Genomic DNA, 21,860 nt, shown 5'->3' on the forward strand with positions numbered 1-21,860 from the left:
TATCACTAAAATTACAGTTTAAAAGTAATACATCCAGGAGAACGTACAAGAATACTACCCTTCTGCTACTCACCAGCAATGCCTTTACGCTTTTGAAACATTGTGCGATGTGGTGCAGATGATGGGACTGAACCGGCCTGCTCCTGAGCATCTTGGTTTGCTGTAGTTTTTATTAATTCAATGGCTGCTTGAAGAACTCTTAACTGCAGAACAACTGCCATATCTACAGAGAGGCATACAAAGGACACATGACATACTTTATACATCTCCATGAATTTTTACCAGATGTTTGTAAAAAAAGTAAAAGAACACAGTGTGTCAAGAGCTGTAAAGCTCTCAATTCCATGGAAGTGAAAGAAAGTCACCTCATTATTCCACAGATACAGACAGTACACAAGTGAGTTCTCATGGAAAAGCCACTGAATCTATGAATTACATATATATGAAAATAAATGAAACTGCATAGAACACTTCCATTTAAATACCCTTAATCAACTTTTACAGTCGCTGTTTGTTCAGATTAGCAGTACACAATTCTTTACCACAAGGCAGGCTCCTGAGGAAAACTACTACTCTGAGAACCACTTAGAGAAAGAAGATCCATCACCAGAGAACTCCCCCTTCTCCCTCGGCAGGAATATTAATTTAAACAAAAATTCAGTGGGGAAGGGATTTACTTCTCCAGTCCCGTGACCCCAAAAATAAGCAGATAACTTACTTTGCATCCTTGCATTTTTACTATTTTGAAGATGACCCAGCAGCACAATGAGGTCTTCAATAACACGAAAATATTGAGAACCTGAGGAGCTGCAGGCATGAATTGCAACTGCTACCAGCAGCTGTTGTATATCGCATGCAAGTAACTTGTAGTCATTCAAGGGAATGCTGCAAACAAAGTTGTAGTTACCAGAGACATGACAATTCTAGTAGACTGTAACCCATAATAAGACCCATTACTATTCCCCTTGCTACTTCTGCCAACCATACCTATTCTATTGTACTTCATAAAAAAACATTACTGCTGAAGGCTACAAAATTGTAATAAAAGACACCTCTTTAATGTTACCTTTGACAGACTGGATGCCTGCAAACCTTTCAGACATTCTAACATTAAGTTGTAAAAAAGTTTTGTTGGATATGCAATGATGTATTATCAGATTTTTAAGTTACAGTACAGGTCTGAAATCCTGTATTTCTCAAAAACTCAGGGTATCTCATTTTGCAGCTATGCTGAACTAAAACTACACTGGGCTAAAAAGGAAATCTGTCTATTTCTTCAGGATACTAACTAAAGAAATTAATAAAACCCCATCTCTCCTTCCTTCACTGCAGAACTTTTCTTAAAGTACAGAATGTTTGTAATTCATGAAGTCATTTAAGTTACTCAAAATCTCAAATATTAAATCACAGGCAGCACAAGAGAGAATCTTCCTGCAGTTTTGACACCGGTTAAAAATACAGTAGAATGATACCATCTCCTGGGCCTTTATCTTTCTGTTCAGGTGAGTTATTAGGAAAAGCATCCAAAGTGCACACACTATGACACCTGCATTTTAGAATATCTTTTCACTTGAAAGTTTAAGGTATGGAAAGAATATTTTATATTCCATTGTTTGAACTGAGTAGCTAAACATTAACTTTCACTTACAGGCATAATTAGAGCTGAAAACCTCCAAAAGTGTTATTTTGTACATGATCTCTGATCATTTTAGAAGGTAGAACAACTACAAGAGAGTAATTTTTGCTAGACTTAAGGTTGTGCCTGGACTATAACAACAGATACAGTACTCACTTTGTTTCCAGTCCATTGAGAGCAGCCAGCGTATTACACAACACGTAGAGCAAACCATTATCAAGCAGTAGGTCTGCAACTTTTGAGCAGGAATTTATGATTTGTAGCAGGAGACAGAAGCAGTTATGCAGCAGAACATTATCATACAGAGAGTTCTCTATAAGACCCAGAACAGGGATGACACACCATTTTTGAAAGAGTCCAACATTCTTAACATCTTCCAGATCAAATCTATAAACATAAACATAAGTGAGTGACATCCTTGAAATATCAACCTGGTACATGCAACTAGTATATGCAGCTGGAATACCAGCCTACACCAGTATTTTTGCAAAGATGTAGCTGGTAAACTCCTACATTTCGTTGCACTAACAATGCCAGTCTACTAAAGAAAATAAAAGTAAAATAAACACTGCAAAGAGCCACAAGGAAATGAAGTGCCTAAAAACTATGCCTGAAGCTTCGGCTAACTACCAACTCCCTACAACATAAATTTTAACTAAAAGAGAGGAGGTTTTTAATCAGTGTAAAAAATATGACTCATCTTTCCAGTAATAGTTATTACAACTGACAAACAGACACAGCTCGGCATCAATATAGTAATATATTGACCCACAGCAGGTTTGATATCTTATATCCATTACCGTGGAAGTTGAAGTTTGGCAGCTTCTGGCTTACTGCAACTGTAAAATTCAGAACGGTGCTTCAGACCCTGTATTAATTGTACATTAAGAAACTGCACTGCTATTCCGAGGTTATCAGCCCATCAAATGACTGTTACTCACAATCCTAAAAACCGGAGACATTAGAACTACCTTTCCAGCCCCATAATCAATCCTGAGGAAATAACTAGCCCCAAAGTGGAGAACGTAAGCAGCCACGTTTAAGTCTTGCAATTAAGCAGGAGTGGTTTTTTGGGGGTGAAGATCAGGCTGACAGGCAGAAGTAATCTGGCTACAAATCTTGCAGAGGCAGCAGCTGAGAAGGAGCTTTTTGCAAGATTTTTGCAATGCTGACTATGCTTAGATGCATATTCTCCCCGTACAATCATTAAGTACATGGACTAATTCTAAAAAAATATTATTTACTTAGGTAGCAGTGTGTTTAAAGATTATCTCCTTTCCTGACAATACAGAGGTGGCTCTTTGGTTCAAGCACTCTTATCTGTGGGATTTTCCCTAAAGGAAATAGGGATTTAAACTCAGCACCAAGCCAAGGAAGCTGCTGTAGCATCGATCTTTTTCCTTAATCATCTACCAAAATCCAGTAGCAGAAGTCTAGTGACTAGTAATTAAAACTTACAAGGATATAAATCAGAGTTTCATGTCTAATCAGAAAGAATAGAACGAGTCAAATTGATTACGGAACATTTGAAGTCCAAAGGCCTCCAAGGCCCTCAGGAGGGCTGAGGGCTTGTAAGATCCCAGCTGACAGCACCCATCAGATGAAGTTGTTTGAAAACAGCTTTAAGGGCCTTACAACAGTCATAAGTTTAATACTTTTAAGTATTAAAGCTACAAGCAAAACATTTCAAAACAGTTCCGAAGGAACTTTTTTTATGGTTGACAACTACTAAGACGAGAGGGGGAATTAGAAAGCTATCACATCCTTACCTCCAGCAAAGCGCAGTGCTTGCAGTTCAAATATTAAGTTACAGGATGTAAAAGCAAAGCATTACTTACTCTTCATCCAAGCCAACAGAGCGGCCAAAGAGCATTTCCAAAAAGCACTCTACAACTTCCTGAGTCCCCTGGTGAAGGTACAGCTGGTTGGCTAGCAAGGAGAAGCCACGATTCTTTAAGAATTTCTCCTTCTGCTCCCTCCTTGCTCTGTTGAAATACGCATCCAACAACTAAAAGTAAATGCATAATTATGATGTAAGATTTAAGCATTTAATATAACTCCCTTGAAACTTCTCATCTGTAATTTGAACTGTTTGAAATCATTTTTAAAATTCCCGACTACAAACATCAGTTGCACTATTGTAACAAAGGGCAGTGTAGATTGCAGTTACAATAGCTGACTTCATCCTTTTAATCCAAAGACTCAGGCTTTTAGGAAAGTTTAGGGGAGATGAAATCACACACGTTAAGTTATAAAATGCATACATAAATACATCCAAGCTTTGTATATTTGTTAAATCCTGCACTCTGGTGCATATGCAAGTGTATGGCTTTAACAGATTTATAAAAGAAGTACATATAAATTTATTCTTTTTCAGATTAAAATACAGATCTACTCAAGCTTTTCACCTATATAATGTTAACATGCAGAAACACTGTCCTTATCAATATTACAAAAAAAAAAAAACCCTGAAAACATTTTGAAGCTTCAAGTCCATGTTCAGGCCACAAATGTGTGGATGACTTCCCAGAATAACTGAAAGTCAACTATGTCATAAGTCAAAACTCTGCTCGCACCTTAATTTGACACAGTGAATCACATGTTTAATGTTGAAGAGTCACTGACTTTCTGCATTGTTGCTTTCATTTACATCAGTAATGTCATATGCTTCTTAAGACCTCTGGCTTAGATATATGTAATCTGTGATCTATTGAAAGATTCTACGTTTGTGTGGTCTGTTTTGTTTTGGGGGGGTTTGTAAGGTTTTTTTGGTTTTAATCTTAATGTTTTAAAAATTATCTTAAAACTCAAATTATATTTTTTTTTTGCTTCGGTTTTCTAGGTTTAACAAAACTTCATGTTTCCAACATGTTAGCTACGCTAGTTCACAACTTCAGCTGAAAACATTTTATATAGGCCTACTTTAATGACTCCTTGTTGTATGAGAGGAGATGGGTGGTTCACAAGAACTATAAGATAGTCAGGTTGGATAAGTTTGTCCATCACATCTTCTAGCATGACATCTGGTAGGATTAGGAGAACTCCACGTAAGAGGTCATACAATCCACAACAGATAAGCACAAGACTGTCTTCTGTACATCTGAAAACAGATGAATATGTTTTATCCAGAGTTTATCTACAACAGGAAACATTAAAAAACGCATAATTGTTAGCTACACTTGGGGGGCAGGAGGAAGAGGAAATCTGGCAAACATCTCTCCAATTCTCTAATAACACTCTTCATTCACACATTTTTGGATGTCAGATAGCAAAAAGGATAATCTGACCAGAACCTACTTGTTTGAGATTTTGTGAACTAGCATAACAAGTTCCCATGCCTACCATGAATAGAAAAAATCCTGATTTTTAAAGTTTGCTATGTAAATCGTGCAAGAAATTGAAACACCACAATTCTAGAGCCTAAGAGCTTCATGAATTGGTTTGTAACAGCTATTGAAAACATCCCCTTAACTTTCAGGCTTCCGATTTTTGTAGAAGAGTAATCAAGACCAAAGAATTGTGAAATTAAAGGTCATAGAGAGCTACCGGTAATTGATTATTTTATCTGCTTACCTGTCATCAGGGCTTTCAGATGGCTTTTGGGTATTCTCATTAGATGAAGAAAAAGCAAGGCTCTCCCAGTCTTCAGGAAGTACATTCTTGTCAGCAAAGCTCGGCCAGCGAGCAATGGCTGATGACCCTCCGTGAACAGAAAACGCTAAGCCCAAACCTGCAAAATTACCCTGACTCTTCTGAAATGAAGGCAGCCCTTTCAGATTGTCTGGACGACGTAGGGATGGCTCAGCTGCAGCAGCACCACCTTCATTACATTTCAGGTCTGTATCTACTTCTTTACCCTCATTTTCAGATAACTCTTCTTTTGCAATATCTTCAAACGTTTCAGCAGATGTTAACTCTGAGTCACAAACTGTTTTTGCAGACTCACAACTGCTGAGAAAGAGTTCTTCTTGTACTCTCTTTACAGATCCCGAGCTTCCTACAAAACCAGTTCTACCCTGGAGATCAATGTAGTCACGCTTGCCAATAGTCTGCAAGTCATCGATGCTTCTTCCCATTCTTTCAATTAGTCTTTTTCGAAGAACTTCAGGTGAGGAAGCAGGAGATGCTGGCAAGCTTTTACAAAGCCTTTTAGGTGCCTGAGAGCTTATCTTCTGCTGCACGCTAGCAGTGGAATTGTTCCCTAGAGAAACAAGGATTTCTTTAGCATTCCTTTTACAGTACAAACAAGCTTTTCCCTCAATGTTACACTCCATATGCATTTATCACAGTGATGAGCCAAGCTAATTTTACGTGACAAACCTGATTCAACACCTGGCATAGCTCAGATACAGACAATCGAGTAGAGGGAGTAAACTATTATGCAGCCATATATTTAGCAAGTCACAAGTCTGAAAGATACATAAAATGCAAAGTAATTTTTGCATATATACTGCAGTTTCTGGATTTATATTATGAACCTCTCAACCAACCCTCAGCAGGAATTTGTACAGAATCATAGAACCATTGAGGGTGGAAGGCATCTCTTGGAGACTGTCTAGTCCAACCTCCTTGTTCAAAGCAGAGTCAAACAGAGCAGGCTGCTTTATTTGGAGCTCTTCTGGAAGAGCTCCAATCCACCAAAGTGTTTCAGAGGACATTGCAATACTATTCACCAACCCTTCTGCACCAAGGCTTTACACACACTTCAGATTTATAACAAATCACTGCTTATTTAATAGGGCTTCCTCTGAAGTGCACATTTTGACTTGAAATAGTCAACCTTTGAGCACATTACAGATGTCTTTCATAAAATAAGTTTTTAAGATGGAAAACAGTCTGTATACCAGACTGGTAGAAGAAGCTTTCTATTAGTCTAGAAAGAGGAGACTGTTCATTCACAAGTATTTTGAAGACTATGCACCAGTTAGTACTAATGCAATGATGATGCACCAGGAATTTTTTTTTTTTGAGTGATATATATATCTAAAACAAATATACAAATTATATATAGACACAAGCAAACCATAGCCAGACCAAGCCGGCCTTCCAAAAACAGGTAAGATTTATATAGCTGCAACAATCTCACAGCCAAGATGGCATGGATATTAGCAGGTAGTGCCACAAATTGCAAACCCACATGCAGGCAGCAAGTTGCCTAACAAACATACCATTTCAAGTATTTTATCTAAATTTAGAAATTCAAATTCAGAACCACAACACTCCAACATCTGTTTTCACAAAAAAAATAATCTTTGTTCATAACAGTTTGGTTCTATTGATATAAAAGTTACTCTGTTTAGAAGAGTAAGATGTCATATATAATCTATATGGGAGAATGACTAATTCCATACGCAATTTAGTACTGTGGTCTGCTCCTCCTATCACTGTTTTTATTCAAAGACACTTGAACTAACACTGTTTTAATTCAAGTAGTGCTTGAAGACTCAATTTGCTTTTCCTAAGCAAAGCAGCAACAAGACATCAGTTGTAAGAGGTATTACATTGTCGATACACAGAATATAGCAGTCATACACAATCTGAAAAATATAGCTTAGAGATCAGAGTAATAATTTCTACTCCTATTTTGTATATATTGGTAAACTTTGCTTAGATTGTGCAGGTTTTTTTAAATTTATTTCTTATTGTCAATAAACATAAAGGCTTATGCCCAAGTTCTCTCCTATAAATAAAGGAGCTAAAACATAATTGATCGCCTATGCAAACCTGTGTAAAAAGTATGATTAAAAATCTAATTCAATAATGATGCAAAAACCATCACACTGACAGCATGCCAAATGAAAAAAGTGAACAGCCTGAACTAATAACTTCACACTATTTCAGCATCTATAGCAGCTGAATTCAAAAGCTATTAAAGCAGTTATCTTTATAGACCTCAACTTGTTTAGCACGCTATGTAATGAGACCGTTTCTAGTAAGCCATTCAATTTTAGTTTATCTAGCCAAGGCATCTAAGTTGTTCTTTATAAGATCTACTTTCCCATCCTCTGTCATGTAGGAACAGTATATATACACCTGCAGTACAAGTAAACACCAATGCTTTAGTACTGTCTTTAGATGGATGGTAACAATCATGCACAAATAAAAGTATCAGCTTAATGCTTTTTGAACAGATAGGAGAGCTGCTTATGGCTCACTATTTCAACTATTGCCTGGTTAATAAGCCATTCTCATACATCTCTAGCAGGTCTGTTTAACAAATGAAATCGTTCAGCTGTCTGGTCCACTTTACTCCCTGAGCCATCAACGTGGCACTTGTCTCAACTTGATAATCAAGAGCAGTTTAAGCAGCACATTCACTTCTATCCTTTTATTTGGCTGTGCAGGCATCAAGTACCAATGGGCAGAGGGAGCTTTGTAAAAAACCTGTGATAAGTAATACTTCAAGACACTCTAGTCATCTGCCAAAGGACTGTCTTAACGCCCTTGCTTTGCCAGCATTGTTTTACCTCCAAGTGGTAAAGCTGTAAATCCAGTTGGAGTTGTAATCACAAACGCAGAACTATCTATTGACTTCCCACCACTGCTGGAATTTCTCAGGTACTTAAGTGATTCAACTTTCTCCTGAAATATTTTGCCATCTAGAAAGAAAGGACAAGGGGAAAAGTCACATAAAAGCTTTTTAAGTTCGCATTCTTGGTATATTTAGACTCTAGTAGCCAGGTTACATTTCAAGCTGATGACTGGAGACTAGTGGCAAATATCAACTCATGAGCATCTGAGAAAAAGCACTTTAAAACAATTTGTTGTTGTAGTGATATACCTTTAAAATTTACTTCAGGGTAGTGAAAATACTATGATATTATAAAGTAATTGTATTTAAAGATGGTCCTCGCAGGCATACAAGCAGTAGTAATTTTGACTTTCTGCCATGTCAAAAACAGGTGACTTCTCAAACAGGTGCACCTAATAAGGCTCAAGGTAACAAAAAGTGCATTCTACTCAGTCAGAATTTTACATCTATTGGTATTAGAGGACAGACAGAGCTAAAACAAACTGTATTGCCTTTGAAGATGATTACTAAAACTGGAGGTACACAGGCATCTGCAAAAGGAGAAGATTATTTCAAACTTAAATGATGCTTTCCGTGTTTACGTAGGTTATGGTCAAGGCTGTACAAGACTAATATTAAAGCATGAACTATACATCTACCAGTTCCTCATTTTTTAAAAGAGCAAGAAAGAATTTTTACAGCTCATCACTTATTTTGCCAAAATTATAATCTAGTATAGATATGTTAAAGACAGCTGTCATCCTAGATCCATACTCCTCAAAGCACATCGGTACTTTCAGTATGCAATGTACTGACGGTACCTGCCAATGACATCTTGCAGTGCAACTGATCATTTGCTAAAAATGCTCCTCAGGCCTTTTATTTTTCTAGGAATTCAGTAACAGGAAACAAGTAGAGATGGAGACAGGACCACAGACATGTATATTTCTGAAGAAGCCCCATTTACAGGTAACTTAAGACATTTTTCTCTAAGATTTGCCTACAGGCAAATGCGTCCATACAGACAGCTAACGTTATCCATTCCATTTGGCAGCATCAAACTTTAAAGAAAGTTAAATACATAACCACTAGAGACATTACTGGCTGTAGACAGAAAGAAAGCTCTCAAACTAAGCCAAGCAAACTAAGTCTAACTGTAATGTCTCTCAGTAGTGTAAATTACTTTTACTTTACTAAGTCCCAAGAGTTCAGTAACTTTTTATATATAACTATTACAATATAGCAATCCAATAATATATGCATAGAATTCACTCACATAAGAGTGAAAGGGTTTTTTTTAAGATATTGATTTCTGATTAGATTTTTATCTTATTGTTTATTTCTAGTTAAATGATATACCTACCTATGTGCAGGGAAAAGTAGAAGTTGGTAGGATTGTGACAAACGTATGTATTAGTGGGAGGGTGAACTGCTAATAGGAAATTGAAGACCAGTGTCAGCAGTTGCAGGTCTGGGGGAGATCCAAGTACTTCTTCAATTATTTTCACAAATGACCTGCAAACCTCCCGAGGCAGGGATGCAAGGTGCCCTTCTTTATGCTCCTAGAAAGGAAGAGCAGTACAACTGTTAAGTTACTTGTATTTTTATTTTGACAGGAGTTGTCTGTTCTACTACAACATAACAATTTCAAAAAAAAAAAAAAAGGACAAGAGAAAGGGCTTAAGGTAACAGAGCCTGTATTCTTTGAGAGGTGTTACTGTACCTACTCAATGTTACCCAAGTCCAGCACATTCAAAATTCAGGCATAAACAAAATATTGCTGACATTATGCAAGTTTATTCTTAGACTATTAAGATCTTCTGCATACTATACTACTTTGACTTGAAATGCTGGAGCCTGAGGACACAAATCACCACTGGAAGTGTCACTATACTGTCATTGTATGACCTATTTGCAGAGAAATTATAGCAGTTGCTGATACTAACATCTCAAGCATACTAAGAACTTCCTGAACAGTGTGACACAGTCGTGTGTATTTTCACCTCATTAGCCATTTTTATAAACATACACATCTGAGATTTCATTGGTAATTATACCTATAATCTCCATTTGATCAAGCACTCTATACACTTTGGCTATTTGAAAGAAATAATCTATTAACTGAATAATGATTTTAAACAGGACTTCAAGAAGCTTGTGGGAAACCTCACTGTCAACGCAGCACAATGATTAACTTGCTCCTAACTTCTCCAAACTTCACCTCTTTTTGGTACCCAACCACCTTAACTGAGACTGCTGTAAGAGAAGACTGAATGAAGTTAATTTAAGTGAGGTTTTCAAAGAGAATGGTTTATATCATTTTACCTTCCAATCCATCACTAAAAAAGTTGGCAAATCATTGTTGGCCAATTTTAGTACTTTTGGTTTTTTTAAATTAAGAAGTTAAGTGTTTCCCCAATAGGCATGTATTAAGTGTTTGTACTCGTGCAAAAGACAAAGAAAATACTATACAATACTCTGTATCTAGGCATTTGCATTAATATACAAATTAACTATACCAGTAATAAGTTCCAAAAGTAGGGAACTATCACATGAAAAAGACGACATTCAAAATTTACAGCAATGAAAATTAAGTCACATGAAAAAAATCATTAAGAGAGGGAAAAACAAGAAATGCATTTCATGTGGTAAGAGTGCAAAACGAAAGGAATTTCAGATAGAAAATACAGCGTAGAAAAAAGGGATTACAATACCTATTTTCACAAATAAAGATGTATTATAAGCAGGAAGCCATTTCAAAAATCATGTTCCTAAGTGTCTATCAAAGGGTTGAAGCACTTCCCCAAAGCCCTTTTTAGAATAGCTATCCCCACGCCATGAATGAAGCTACTACTGGATCAGAATTTTGAGAGAAGAGCTCAGGCCGAGTTCCACAGGACAGTTGCCCTGTTAGCTCTGGTGAGACAGAGGACAGGCAGTTTCTGCTACCTGCATGCACAGTACCCATGTCTTCCAGTAATGAAGACTGGAACTACTATGAGACATCTCAGGTCTTTTTAAGAAGGTCACAAGGATACAAGAATTATCTACTTTAAGAAGAAAGAGAAAGGAAGAAGAAGTATGTATATATCTATAGTGAAAAACAAGAAAGAATTTGAGAAACAGAGGATGTTATTAATCCTTACAGTTAATGAAACATGGCCTTGGGGGAAGAAACAGACACCATAAATTTGTCAACCTGGGGCAACAAGATAAGCTCAAGGAGCAGCAAATGGTTCATGAGACAAACAGAAAATTACCTGAACTAATTGTGAACTACACTAATTGGCATACTAAAAGATTCAACCTCAAGCAAGGAGAGCCCCCTACTAACAAAGCCCCCTCCCCACAGAGCATGTAGGGTGAAAAGAGAGAACTGTACCTTCAAATGAAGGTGATGCTCTTAAGAACCGGTGAGAATTAAGTGTGACTAAATGTAATTGCAAACAAGCACTCAAAGTGTATAAAGGGTTTAACCATGTGTTAAGAGTTGTGCTAGCTTTATGGATTTACCACCTAGCACCCATCTCTGCGCAGACATGCAATAAATCTCTGCTCTGCGTAGGTCAGCTCTTACACACTGAGGGAAGAACTCAGATTTGGGATAACAACAGTTCATTTCAGCCTCTGCTCATGCATGGATTGTGCAAGCAACCTCACGCCTGCGTTTTCAACTAATACTAGATGGTTAAAATCTCTTGCCCCTTCTGCCCAGCAGTAAACAGAGCACCCAGTAGCATCAGTTTCATCTTCCTCAGGTGGTGTTGCTGTAAAGAGGTCTGGAAGCATGGAGAACAGTCTGCTGAAGTAGTTAAGTAGTTTTTTCCTGTATCATTCAGTCATCCCCGGCCCTCCCCTGCCCCAAGTAAACCTGAGTATTTGTCAAGCACAAAGTAGGATTTCAGAGGGAAGGTACCTGCAGAACCTGACAAGTTAGCAGGAAGTGATGTACAACTTGCGCTTTCAATAGCTGTTTAATGTTAAACATCTGTTGGTGATGATTAGCTCTGATCAGGATTTCTAGAGCTGCTAACAGCGTTTCCCATACACCTTGCTGGAAAAACAAAACAGGAACACTGCTTCAGAAATGTATTTCTCCATCTACACACTGAGAATAAGAAAACAAAATTGTTCAGGAACATAACCAAGACAGTTTTGCACCTAAGAAAAAGACTAAGTTTATCTGCAAATGGTCAGATCAGAACTAGAAACTATCAGAAAAGTGATGCTCACAGAAGATTAAGTGCTTTTTAACAATTAAGCTAAAAAAAGTATTTGTCTAAAACTGGTTTTGCCTGCCATTTACTATATTAACACTGGATGGTTATTTCCAACAGCAACTCCAGAGGGAAGCAGGGCTTCCTCAGTTGTAACAAGTTTCCCTAAAAAATTAATCCATTCAACTGACAAGCTGTTTATGTACACTTTGTTTACAGAATTCAATACACTCATGCTACCTGCATCAGATAATGGGAGCTTGATGCTACTCCCAGCTATTCAAAGAAAAATAAGGAGCACTAATTTTAGAAAGTTTTAGTAGTTACTGACATTTAACTGGAGCAATTCATTTCTGACCTCATAGTACTTTCTCTGTTTTTAAAATACTGACCTTTAGACTTCACATCTTTCCAAAACGAAAGTAATTACCTTTGCTTTAGACCATATCTTCCAGTCAAGCAGCAGCTTTTCTAATAACTGAACATCTTGGATAACTGCAGTAGAATCCACGTCAAGCATGAATTGCCCATTTTCATTTATACAGAGAATCTCATCACTGCAGCATCCTTCAAGGAGAGTCTTAAAGAGGGGAAAAAAATTTTAGTGTCAAACACACAGCAGTAGTCCTATCCAATTTTTCAAAAAATCTTTAAAGATATATCAAACTACCAAGTGAAGGCTTCTATCTATCTGGTCAGCTTTGAAAACAGTTACCAAGTTTAGTAACCCCACTGGAGATATTTAAGAGGCTTTGTTCTTTTAACACCCCTGCACAATTTTTTTGGAAAAGATTTTCAAGCATGCTCAAATGTTTTTATTAATTGCTTATGCGTCTCAGCTTACTTGAAGATCTTTGCTCACAGAAAAAGTTGGGTTTTGCCCCCCATCTCCTGAAATCAGGGTCTTTCAACACTTTTCTCTCCGCACCTATCAAGAGTTTCTAGTTCAAAGCAAAACATTCCTAGCCCTAACTTGCTCCAAATCGCTGTTCTTCCTTTGTGAAGACAGCGTCAAACAGCTTTAAAAATCACAGAGAAGTTTATAAATTTGTGCTAATGTTGAACAAAGTATCAGGTTTACAGAGCGCTACCTTCAGCATGCAAAATCCAACAATGCACTTGGGTTTGATCAACACTCGATGAATCATAGAATAGCCATTACAATTGTCCATCTCCTGTATCCTCTGTTGATTGTATTTTGTTAAAGATAGTATAAGTTGTAGCGCTAAAGCTTGAGTGTCTTCACAGCTGCTAATCTCTACAACCTGAAAAGGCAAATTTAATAAGACAGTTTAAATGAGACACATTTAGAAAAAATGCTTTGTTGCAGACTTAAATTATAGCTTCTGGATTAAATCTGTTTTAAAGATTTTGAGGTTATGTCCATAACCTTCATTTTTTCCTATATGTACATGCAGATATTCTCTCTGCAGTGGTAATTCCTACTGTGGTAAATTATGATCTGCTAAGGAAAAGTAGTCCCATTACAAGAATCCCTTTTTAAGGAGAAAGTCCATTCTAAATAAAATTTAAGTAGAAGGCACCAATTTATTCTTGCCATAGTACAAAATCACAAGGTTATGAAATACATAAGCCACTAAGAATAAACTCTGTTCACCCTGGAAAATTATGTTTCCTAAATGTTTAAGGGAAGATTTAAATTGATGTTCCTGAAAATCTAAGACTATCCCTACCTGGAAGTGTCAAACATTAAAGATTTGTTTTGCTCATAAGAGACAAGCAATTTTGTAGATGAAGAGCATGGACCATTCTTCTCTCTGCTTCCTACAGTTCTTAAATCCCAAGAAAGAGCAAATAGTATTTTTACCAAAAAACATACAAGAAGGAGCTCTCACATAAATGGAATTCCATGTGGTTGCCTTTTATAGGTTTCCTTACTGTGTACTTGTTAATTCTGCTGCATTTAGTTATACACACATATACCTGTATCGTCTGACAGCTGATCTATCATTTGTTTGCTTTACTGACACAATCTACAGCAGGATATGTAGCACATGCTTCACATAAATTTACATAATACAATAACATGAATAAAGATCTTCTCCTTAGATTTCACTACCGATGTTAAAATTACAGCAGGCAATGTCTTCATAATGTGTTCATAATGTCTGAACACCTGACTGCCTCTGGCCTCATGTGCACTGGTTGCCCTCCACATACCTTTCATAACACTACCATTGCCAAAGGCACACAAACCACGCAAGTTTTAGGCCTCTATTAGTATTTTGAATTAAATTTAGTCCTTCAGAGACTCCTAGCACAAATGTTAACTGTGACCTTTACAGGGAGAGGCTAAGTAGCAACTAAGTTAAAGCTGACAACCTTAATATTTTGTGAAGTCACAGTTTTTCTTAGGATAAGCTTTTGAACATGGGTGAACGGTTGTCTCAAAGCTCTCTACTATTTATTCCATAAAAAAAGCTCTGCATGCTGTGTAGTTTTACATTTATCCATACCTGCATTGTGAATATCCTGTGTTTAAAGTGCTAAAGACAGGCAACTAAGTGCCTTTAAAAATTAGAGAGCAAAAATATAGTAAGTTCTACATCACTCCCCAAAATAATCTCCTGACATTTAAGAGCCCCATCTCTAAATGAGAATGCAGCACCACACCTTACATTCTAGCAATACTATAAAAAACATTAGGTAATAGATTTAAGTTTCCAATTTAAGACAACCTGCATGGTGTAGTCTGTGTTAAGCCACAGGTATTTTCTACATATTTTCTTTAAGAAAAAAAGAAATCACATGCAGACTAGAGCAAGGCAGTTAGAATACGTGATTTGCTACCCAAGATCCAAGGAAAATTTTATATGGGAGAACACATACATGGACCCCCCCCTCCTCCAGCCCTCTTACCCTAGCAAAGAGGAATACAAATGCACCAGTTCCTCCGATTTCATGTAGTATACCCTGAAGAGTTTTATATTCAACAGACTGAAGTGTTTTCAGGTGATGAGAGTCCAATACATTGCTCTGAACTTCTTTTGAACTGAAAGGTCTCTGAGAAGGTACAGTTTTGACTTGACCTTTCAGTCTAATAACAGGTTCATATATGGTATACTGACCAGGGCAGCATGTGGTATAAACAACAGCAAGACTCTCCTGAAATCAAAGAAATAAACTTATAAGATGGGTTGGGTTTGGTTGGTTTTTTTTTTTCCAAAGAAGTTTAATATAAAACCACATCACCCCCAAAAAACCAAAAAGCCACATGCAAAAGCTACTTAACAGCAAGCAGCAGCAACTCTGGCAGCCCATTTCTACTGTACCATGAGCATGCTCTTAAGTTTTGTGTGGATGCATATGCACTAAAACCCAAGAGGATTCCTAAATTTTAGAAAATGTATGCAACAGCTACAGCTTAGAAAGTTAAGAAAACACTAAAAAAATACCACCAAGGATACCCCTCTTACCACCTGAAGAATAATTACAACCATTTTGCAGAAAAGTTACAAGGTTGAAAGAAAATGAGCATACAGAGGTACTGGGCAAATTGTTTCTCCTTCTAAAGTGGCAAGTCTAAAATAGGAAGCTATCTGCTATTTTTTTCAGAATTTCTCCAAATTTTGTTTTACGTCTATCCTTTAATCAGCTTTGCCATAAGAGGATCTCAATAGAAGAGCTTTCGTTACTGATGAAGAGACTTAGACCAAACCTAAAGCTCTTGTGGAAGTTAACAGACTCATTTTCACAGAAAACGTGCAATGATTACATTTGGGAGGTTTTTTAAAACAGAGAAATAATTACATTTAAGGCACTTCCATTCTATGCAAAAGTGTAGAGATTAATTCCTCACTCGAGCACACAGTTGTTCTCTCTTTTATTTGGTGTTTTGTAAGGCAAAATAAGCTTGAAAGATGCATGACTGATTTGTTAGGCTTTTCACTGTTCCATTCCTTCCTTCCTAACATATTCAAAATTTAGTACCGTTGTTTACAAGGATCACATCCAGACAGAATGACCTTTTGCCTACAGCGCTACTGTAGAACAAGATTACAAAAATCCCCCTAGTGGAAACGACTCATACAGCAGAAATTACCAGTGCATGAAGACAATTCCCCAAATATAACAGGCTCCACTGATAAAGCTCTATATTTTCTAGTGTAACTATGGTGACACCTGCATCTGGCATGGCTATTACAGTCAGGAAAGGTAAGAGCTAAGACCTGCCAGCAGGAAAAAGACTTTTCAGCCAAACCTGAAGCCAGCTTACTCCCTCAAAACCCTCAAAGAATTACGATGAAGCCTTTTGTTTCCTGTTAAAGGCAGCTAAAACCTTTCTCAGTTTTAATGTCAAAAGGTTAACTAAGTCGTCCTTAGCTACCTTTACGTTAATGGACAGAAGAGCTATGTGTTCATCCTAGGGCATCTGGAAGTGCCTGCTTATCTGATAGATTAAATACACAGTATTATAGATGCTGGAACACCTAGAAGTTGTCAGAATCCCACCTAAAGCAAGATGCAATGGCCACCCTGAATGGAGTTCAGCTCCCGCTGAAATAAGTGGGAAGAACCCTGCAGTGATTTTAATGAGAACTGGATTTGCTCCTTCCTGCTCTGAGAAAGTGAAGCACTTCAGGAGACAGCAGGAAACTTTTCCAGTTGCTTAATCAGTTCTAAGAAATTAAGAACAACTTTCAAGTAGAAACTTACAATTAAAGGCCCAACATCCACTTCCTTTTTTGCCATGAAGAGCTCCTTCATTTGCTCACATTGCAGAATCTCTTTACTTATGTACTTAGAGCAATCAGTCAATGTTTTGCCATATTTACAAGGCATTACAGATATGAAGTCTGGCCCACATGTGTATAAGTAAAATGCCTCCTCCGGTCCAATCTTTGCACCTAAAATCCAGAAAAGCAGCTGTTCACTTTTTAAAATATAATAAAGCAACATTCATACATTGGCTAGTGGATTGCATCAGAGACTTTACAAAGATTATCACTAGCTGGCTTTTGTAGGCCCTGATGATGAGAAATAGTACAAGCTGGCGCTTGCTATTAGCTACTGTAGATCAGTGACTTTAACACATCGCAGGCCGGATCAATTCAGTGGCAAAGGCAACAACATCTATCCAAGCCTCCGCAAAGTTTTCCAAGCGTAGCAAGAGTACAGATAGCAACAACATGCTACATCATCATGGAGAGTTGGGTAAAGTGACCAAGAATGATGCAACAACAATAAAAGCTTACTACAACTAACAAGGAGGAAAAAATAAAAATATATAGGAAGTAGAAGGTGAAATGAACCTTCCTCCCCTTTCCAGACAGCACGTCGCAGGTCAACTGTTTGTGAGAATGCAAATTCTAAAGAAGCATTCAGAAGGACCCAAGTCTGTGATGTATGGGTACGTGACAACTGTACAGCAGTAAAGCCAACAGTCTCTGGGTACATCGGTTCTGCTGGCTGCAGGCACATGGCAATCAGACCACGTCGATTCACCAGGTGGAGCTCACATTTATGACAAGCATCTCTCCTATGGCCTGCACAAATATGCTGTACCTACACACAACATCTGCATACACCACACACCCTGACAAACTGATTTCACTTGTTTAGTAGCCCTGACCGGGTCACTGCACCTGAAGAAATGTCAGATGATGACCAGCAAGGTTCCAGCCTTCAGCACTAAGCAAACACCCAGAAGTCCTGCATAAAACTTCCCCAAAAGGGAAGAGATTATACATTTAAGAAAACCCCAAAATAACTTCAGCAGTTTCAGAAATAAGCATGCTTAACTCAGTATTTGGTCATTTGGAGTTTGCTTTTTACTATGTTTTAAGTAATTTGAAACTGGTAGTTTAGAAGCAGGTAAGTGAAATCAATTTTCCAGCTGGGAGAGATTGTGTGCTTTAAGAAAAAGCAAAAAACCAAAGCAAGTACCACCACCCCTCCATCCCCTACCCCAAGACAGTATTTAAAGAGATTTAAAGAAACAAAGTAACTGGAATTGCCAATCACAGCACTAAAAAGAAAGCAAGAGAACAGTGGCAGAAGTACCCAATACTGAAAAATTTGCATACTTTCTCCCCGATACATTATGCTGGTAGAGAATGTATTGTTGCTTTTACTGTAAAAGCTTGGCATGTTGAAAAATATCAAGTTAAGCCTTTGAACTTGAAGGGGGAAGAGGAAATGAAGATTTATTCAAGAAAAAAGCGCACAAATGTACCATTAAATAGAAGCAGATTCCCAAGATCCCATCTACCCGACAATCGAAGCAATTCTTCTTGAGATGATGTACAATGGCCAATCATACAAAATGTTTTATTACTGTCAGATGATAAACTTGATTTCCTTGGTAGCGCATAATCTAAATTAATCTCACATTTCCTAAAAATACATATAAAGAAACAAGTGTAAGTATTAAGTGATCAAAATTGCTACCTAAGGTATTCAGCTTAGGCTTAAAATAGATTGTAATATTTAAAAGATGAGAAACCACGCTGTTATCAATATTAAATTACTAAAGCCATCCTCTATTTCTAGGCACCTTAAAACTCAGTTAAATAATGATCTAAGTATTCAACTATTGCACAGAACAGAGTTCCAACTACAGTTGCCATATGGTCAAGATCTCCCTACACCTGAAATTTCTCCATCCTCTCTGTTCTCAAAGAAACTATATATATATATAACACTATACACACTTCTAAAATACTACAATTTTTCAAGAATTTCTACTATTCCTAGAAGTCAGAGACCTCTGAATATGCACTAATGCACATCATGAAAACTGTGGTTCACACATGCTGGAAAATACCATGTTGAGGATTTGCCTATACCAGGGAACACTGTCCGAGCTAGCGTGCTGCACAGCCACTGGCAATAAGCCTGATGCCTTCAGAAAACTTCTCATTAACCTTATGTACATTTACACAAACAGACCAATTGGACTGTAATGATCATCTGAAGCTTCCTGGAAGAGCCCAACTATCAGCAAGTTAGCAACTAGCTATATGCAGAGGGGCCTCATTAACTGCACATGCACAGAACACAGGGGAAACTAAACATACCACAAGATCTCCATATTTAGCCTTTATCGCTTATCAGCGTGCACAGGCTGAACAACGGGCAGGAAGAAATCAAGTTGCTTAAACAGTTAACTCCATGTCATTTCAAGACCAAAGTGAAAGAAGTTTTATACTTAATTTCAGGTGTAACTGCAGGAAGAACAACTGCGCAACAGCTTTTTTCTTAGCTAGTTTTAAGATTGTCTTTATAACATTGCCTGTTTAGTGACCAAATCCTGGAGGAATAGTGAAGAATTTTTTTTGTGATGCATCTGGTTGTTTTACAACACAGTTTTTTGACCACCTGTTTCATATTTGGGACAAAGGAAGCCTTCATAGGCCAGACTTTAGAAAGAAAGAAACTGTGATATTTCAAAAATTCCTTTTGATGTAACTTCATGCAGGCACAGGCCCAACCTAGTATCAGGTACCTCATTCAGGAGCGAGGACCTTAAGTTTTCAGTTGAAGAAATTAGTACTTCCCACTGCCAGTTCAGATCTTGCCTGAAATATTTTTTAACTTCTCCCTTCCCCATTTCTCTCAGTGGAGCAAAATGACTGCTTTCTCTCCATCTCCTCTTCATTCCTGCTTTCAACAACAACATTGCCAGTACCTGAACTATACCCCCTTAATTCAGATTCTTAACCAGAAACATTATGCCTACTTTAACTTCATGCCAGAGATTATTTTTTTTTTGATCTTACTCAAGGTCTTGTAGTACTTACCCCTTTCACTTATATTCACGATGAAGAAAAACACCGATCTCTGCACCGGTCCATGGTATGAACTGAAAATTCTCAAAGCAATCAAGACAGTTCTGGCTATTTCTAGGGAATTCTTAGCAATATAAGACACCCCTTCTCCCACTCCCAGAAGGCTACTCAACTATAACTTCAGCTTGTGTCAAAATAGTGCAATGTTTTCCTATCAGAGAACATCTTTTTAATATTACAAACACCCAGGCACAATTAATGTATACTTTACCTCTGACCAGAAACCCATAGCGACAGCTTCCCATGGATATTTTTTTTGCCTTCTGGCTGCTGCAGATAGGTTATTGCCAAGTGTTGCCACCTGCCCACAAGGAAAACATTCTCTGGAGATTCAGCCTGTGCCAGCAGACCAGCTTTCATCTCATCATTTGGATCCATGCACATACTATGAAAACAACAGAAAAGAAAAAGTGTGTGTGTGGTTTTGAATTTGCATTTTAAGTCCCAAATCTGCCATTTTTTGGCCTGTTACTTTGCAATTGCATTCCTTAACTTTCACTGAATTTTTTTTTTTTTTTTTTGATCACAATGTTATATTTAGAGTGCTCAACATAAGCTAGCGAAGAAAATCCTCACATTAAGGTTTCAACTTAAGTTATTTAACTTGTTTGCATTAATCTGCTTACACTTAAGATAATGTTATTATCTCAATTTTACAGATAAGTTAAATTCAGTTTATTGAAAAAATGCAGGTGCTTTGAACACTGAAATAGAGTGTAAAACTGCAGCTTTAAATCTATTTTAAGGATATTACCTATGAGAACTAGATTAGGGCTAAAATGTGTTCAGAAAATTAAAACTAAGATTGTCATAGTAAGTATTTAACAGCAGCAATTTTCACACCCAAAGTGTGAAAAATTACAGCTACAAAAGCTTTTGCTCCACATATTTACTGCGTCATTCCATTAATACTTAAATAGAAATATAACGCGGTACGAGGTAGCAATTCATGACTGATCTTGCTTTGGGCAATTATTCATAGATGACTACACAAAACAAAACTAGAAACTAATACTAAGCAAGTAAACCTGTAGATCTGTATGCAATAAACTTACTTGATGCTGCCAACAGTGTGCAAAGACAATTCTACTACAGAAATTAGTTCTCTATTCTTCACCAGTATTCTCCGCAAGATGCTACTGAAAGTAACAATACATATGTTCACAAGACCACTTTTGGACTAATACACCATACCGAAATATGAATGCTCCAGTGTTCAAGTCTGCCCAGACTTGTATCATCAATGCTTTGGAACCCAGTGAAATTATATGAATACAGCCATCTTCAACAAGCTTATCTCCTAGGCTTAGGTATTCCGTTCCTGCAGTCTTTGTTTCTTCTAGAATTATAAACATATTCATACACAATTATAATACAATACAACAAGAACTTTCCTACGAGTTACCAAATGTGAAAGGAAATAGTTCCAGTACTGCAGATTTATTTTTTTTTGTATATGTGGTTGGGGGGTTTTTGGCTGTGGGTTGGTTTGGTTTTTTTTGTTGCTTGGGTTTTTTTCCTTAAGGTGAGCTGACCAATATGCACAACTATCTTGAGACCTAGGTCCCTTATAAACCTAAACACAGGAGCTTGATATTAACTCAGGACTTCACGTGTTTTTGTTTGTAACCATGTACGTTCATTAAGCATGAATACACCCTAATTCAATTATGCCTTTGACACGC

General features: G+C 37.3%; 1 protein-coding gene across 3 annotated transcripts in view; it reads right to left on the reverse strand.

The window, feature by feature from the left end:
* Window positions 1-21,860, reverse strand: part of LYST (lysosomal trafficking regulator) — a 96,739-nt gene that overhangs the window by 27,413 nt on the left and 47,466 nt on the right. For all 3 annotated transcript variants that reach the window (XM_056342888.1, XM_056342887.1, XM_056342889.1), the window contains exons 13-28: window positions 21,370-21,514; window positions 20,387-20,560; window positions 18,561-18,721; window positions 17,042-17,232; window positions 15,245-15,490; window positions 13,456-13,629; window positions 12,795-12,944; window positions 12,064-12,201; window positions 9,511-9,709; window positions 8,104-8,235; window positions 5,210-5,837; window positions 4,559-4,736; window positions 3,475-3,644; window positions 1,793-2,023; window positions 719-885; window positions 74-223 (exon numbers count right to left, since the gene is read on the reverse strand). In XM_056342888.1, coding sequence (XP_056198863.1) covers window positions 74-223; window positions 719-885; window positions 1,793-2,023; window positions 3,475-3,644; window positions 4,559-4,736; window positions 5,210-5,837; window positions 8,104-8,235; window positions 9,511-9,709; window positions 12,064-12,201; window positions 12,795-12,944; window positions 13,456-13,629; window positions 15,245-15,490; window positions 17,042-17,232; window positions 18,561-18,721; window positions 20,387-20,560; window positions 21,370-21,514 — 3,234 coding nt within the window. The remainder of the gene's footprint in view (window positions 1-73; window positions 224-718; window positions 886-1,792; window positions 2,024-3,474; window positions 3,645-4,558; window positions 4,737-5,209; window positions 5,838-8,103; window positions 8,236-9,510; window positions 9,710-12,063; window positions 12,202-12,794; window positions 12,945-13,455; window positions 13,630-15,244; window positions 15,491-17,041; window positions 17,233-18,560; window positions 18,722-20,386; window positions 20,561-21,369; window positions 21,515-21,860) is intronic.

Source organism: Falco biarmicus, chromosome 6, assembly GCF_023638135.1.
Source record: "Falco biarmicus isolate bFalBia1 chromosome 6, bFalBia1.pri, whole genome shotgun sequence".
NCBI classification, from domain to species: domain Eukaryota; kingdom Metazoa; phylum Chordata; class Aves; order Falconiformes; family Falconidae; genus Falco; species Falco biarmicus.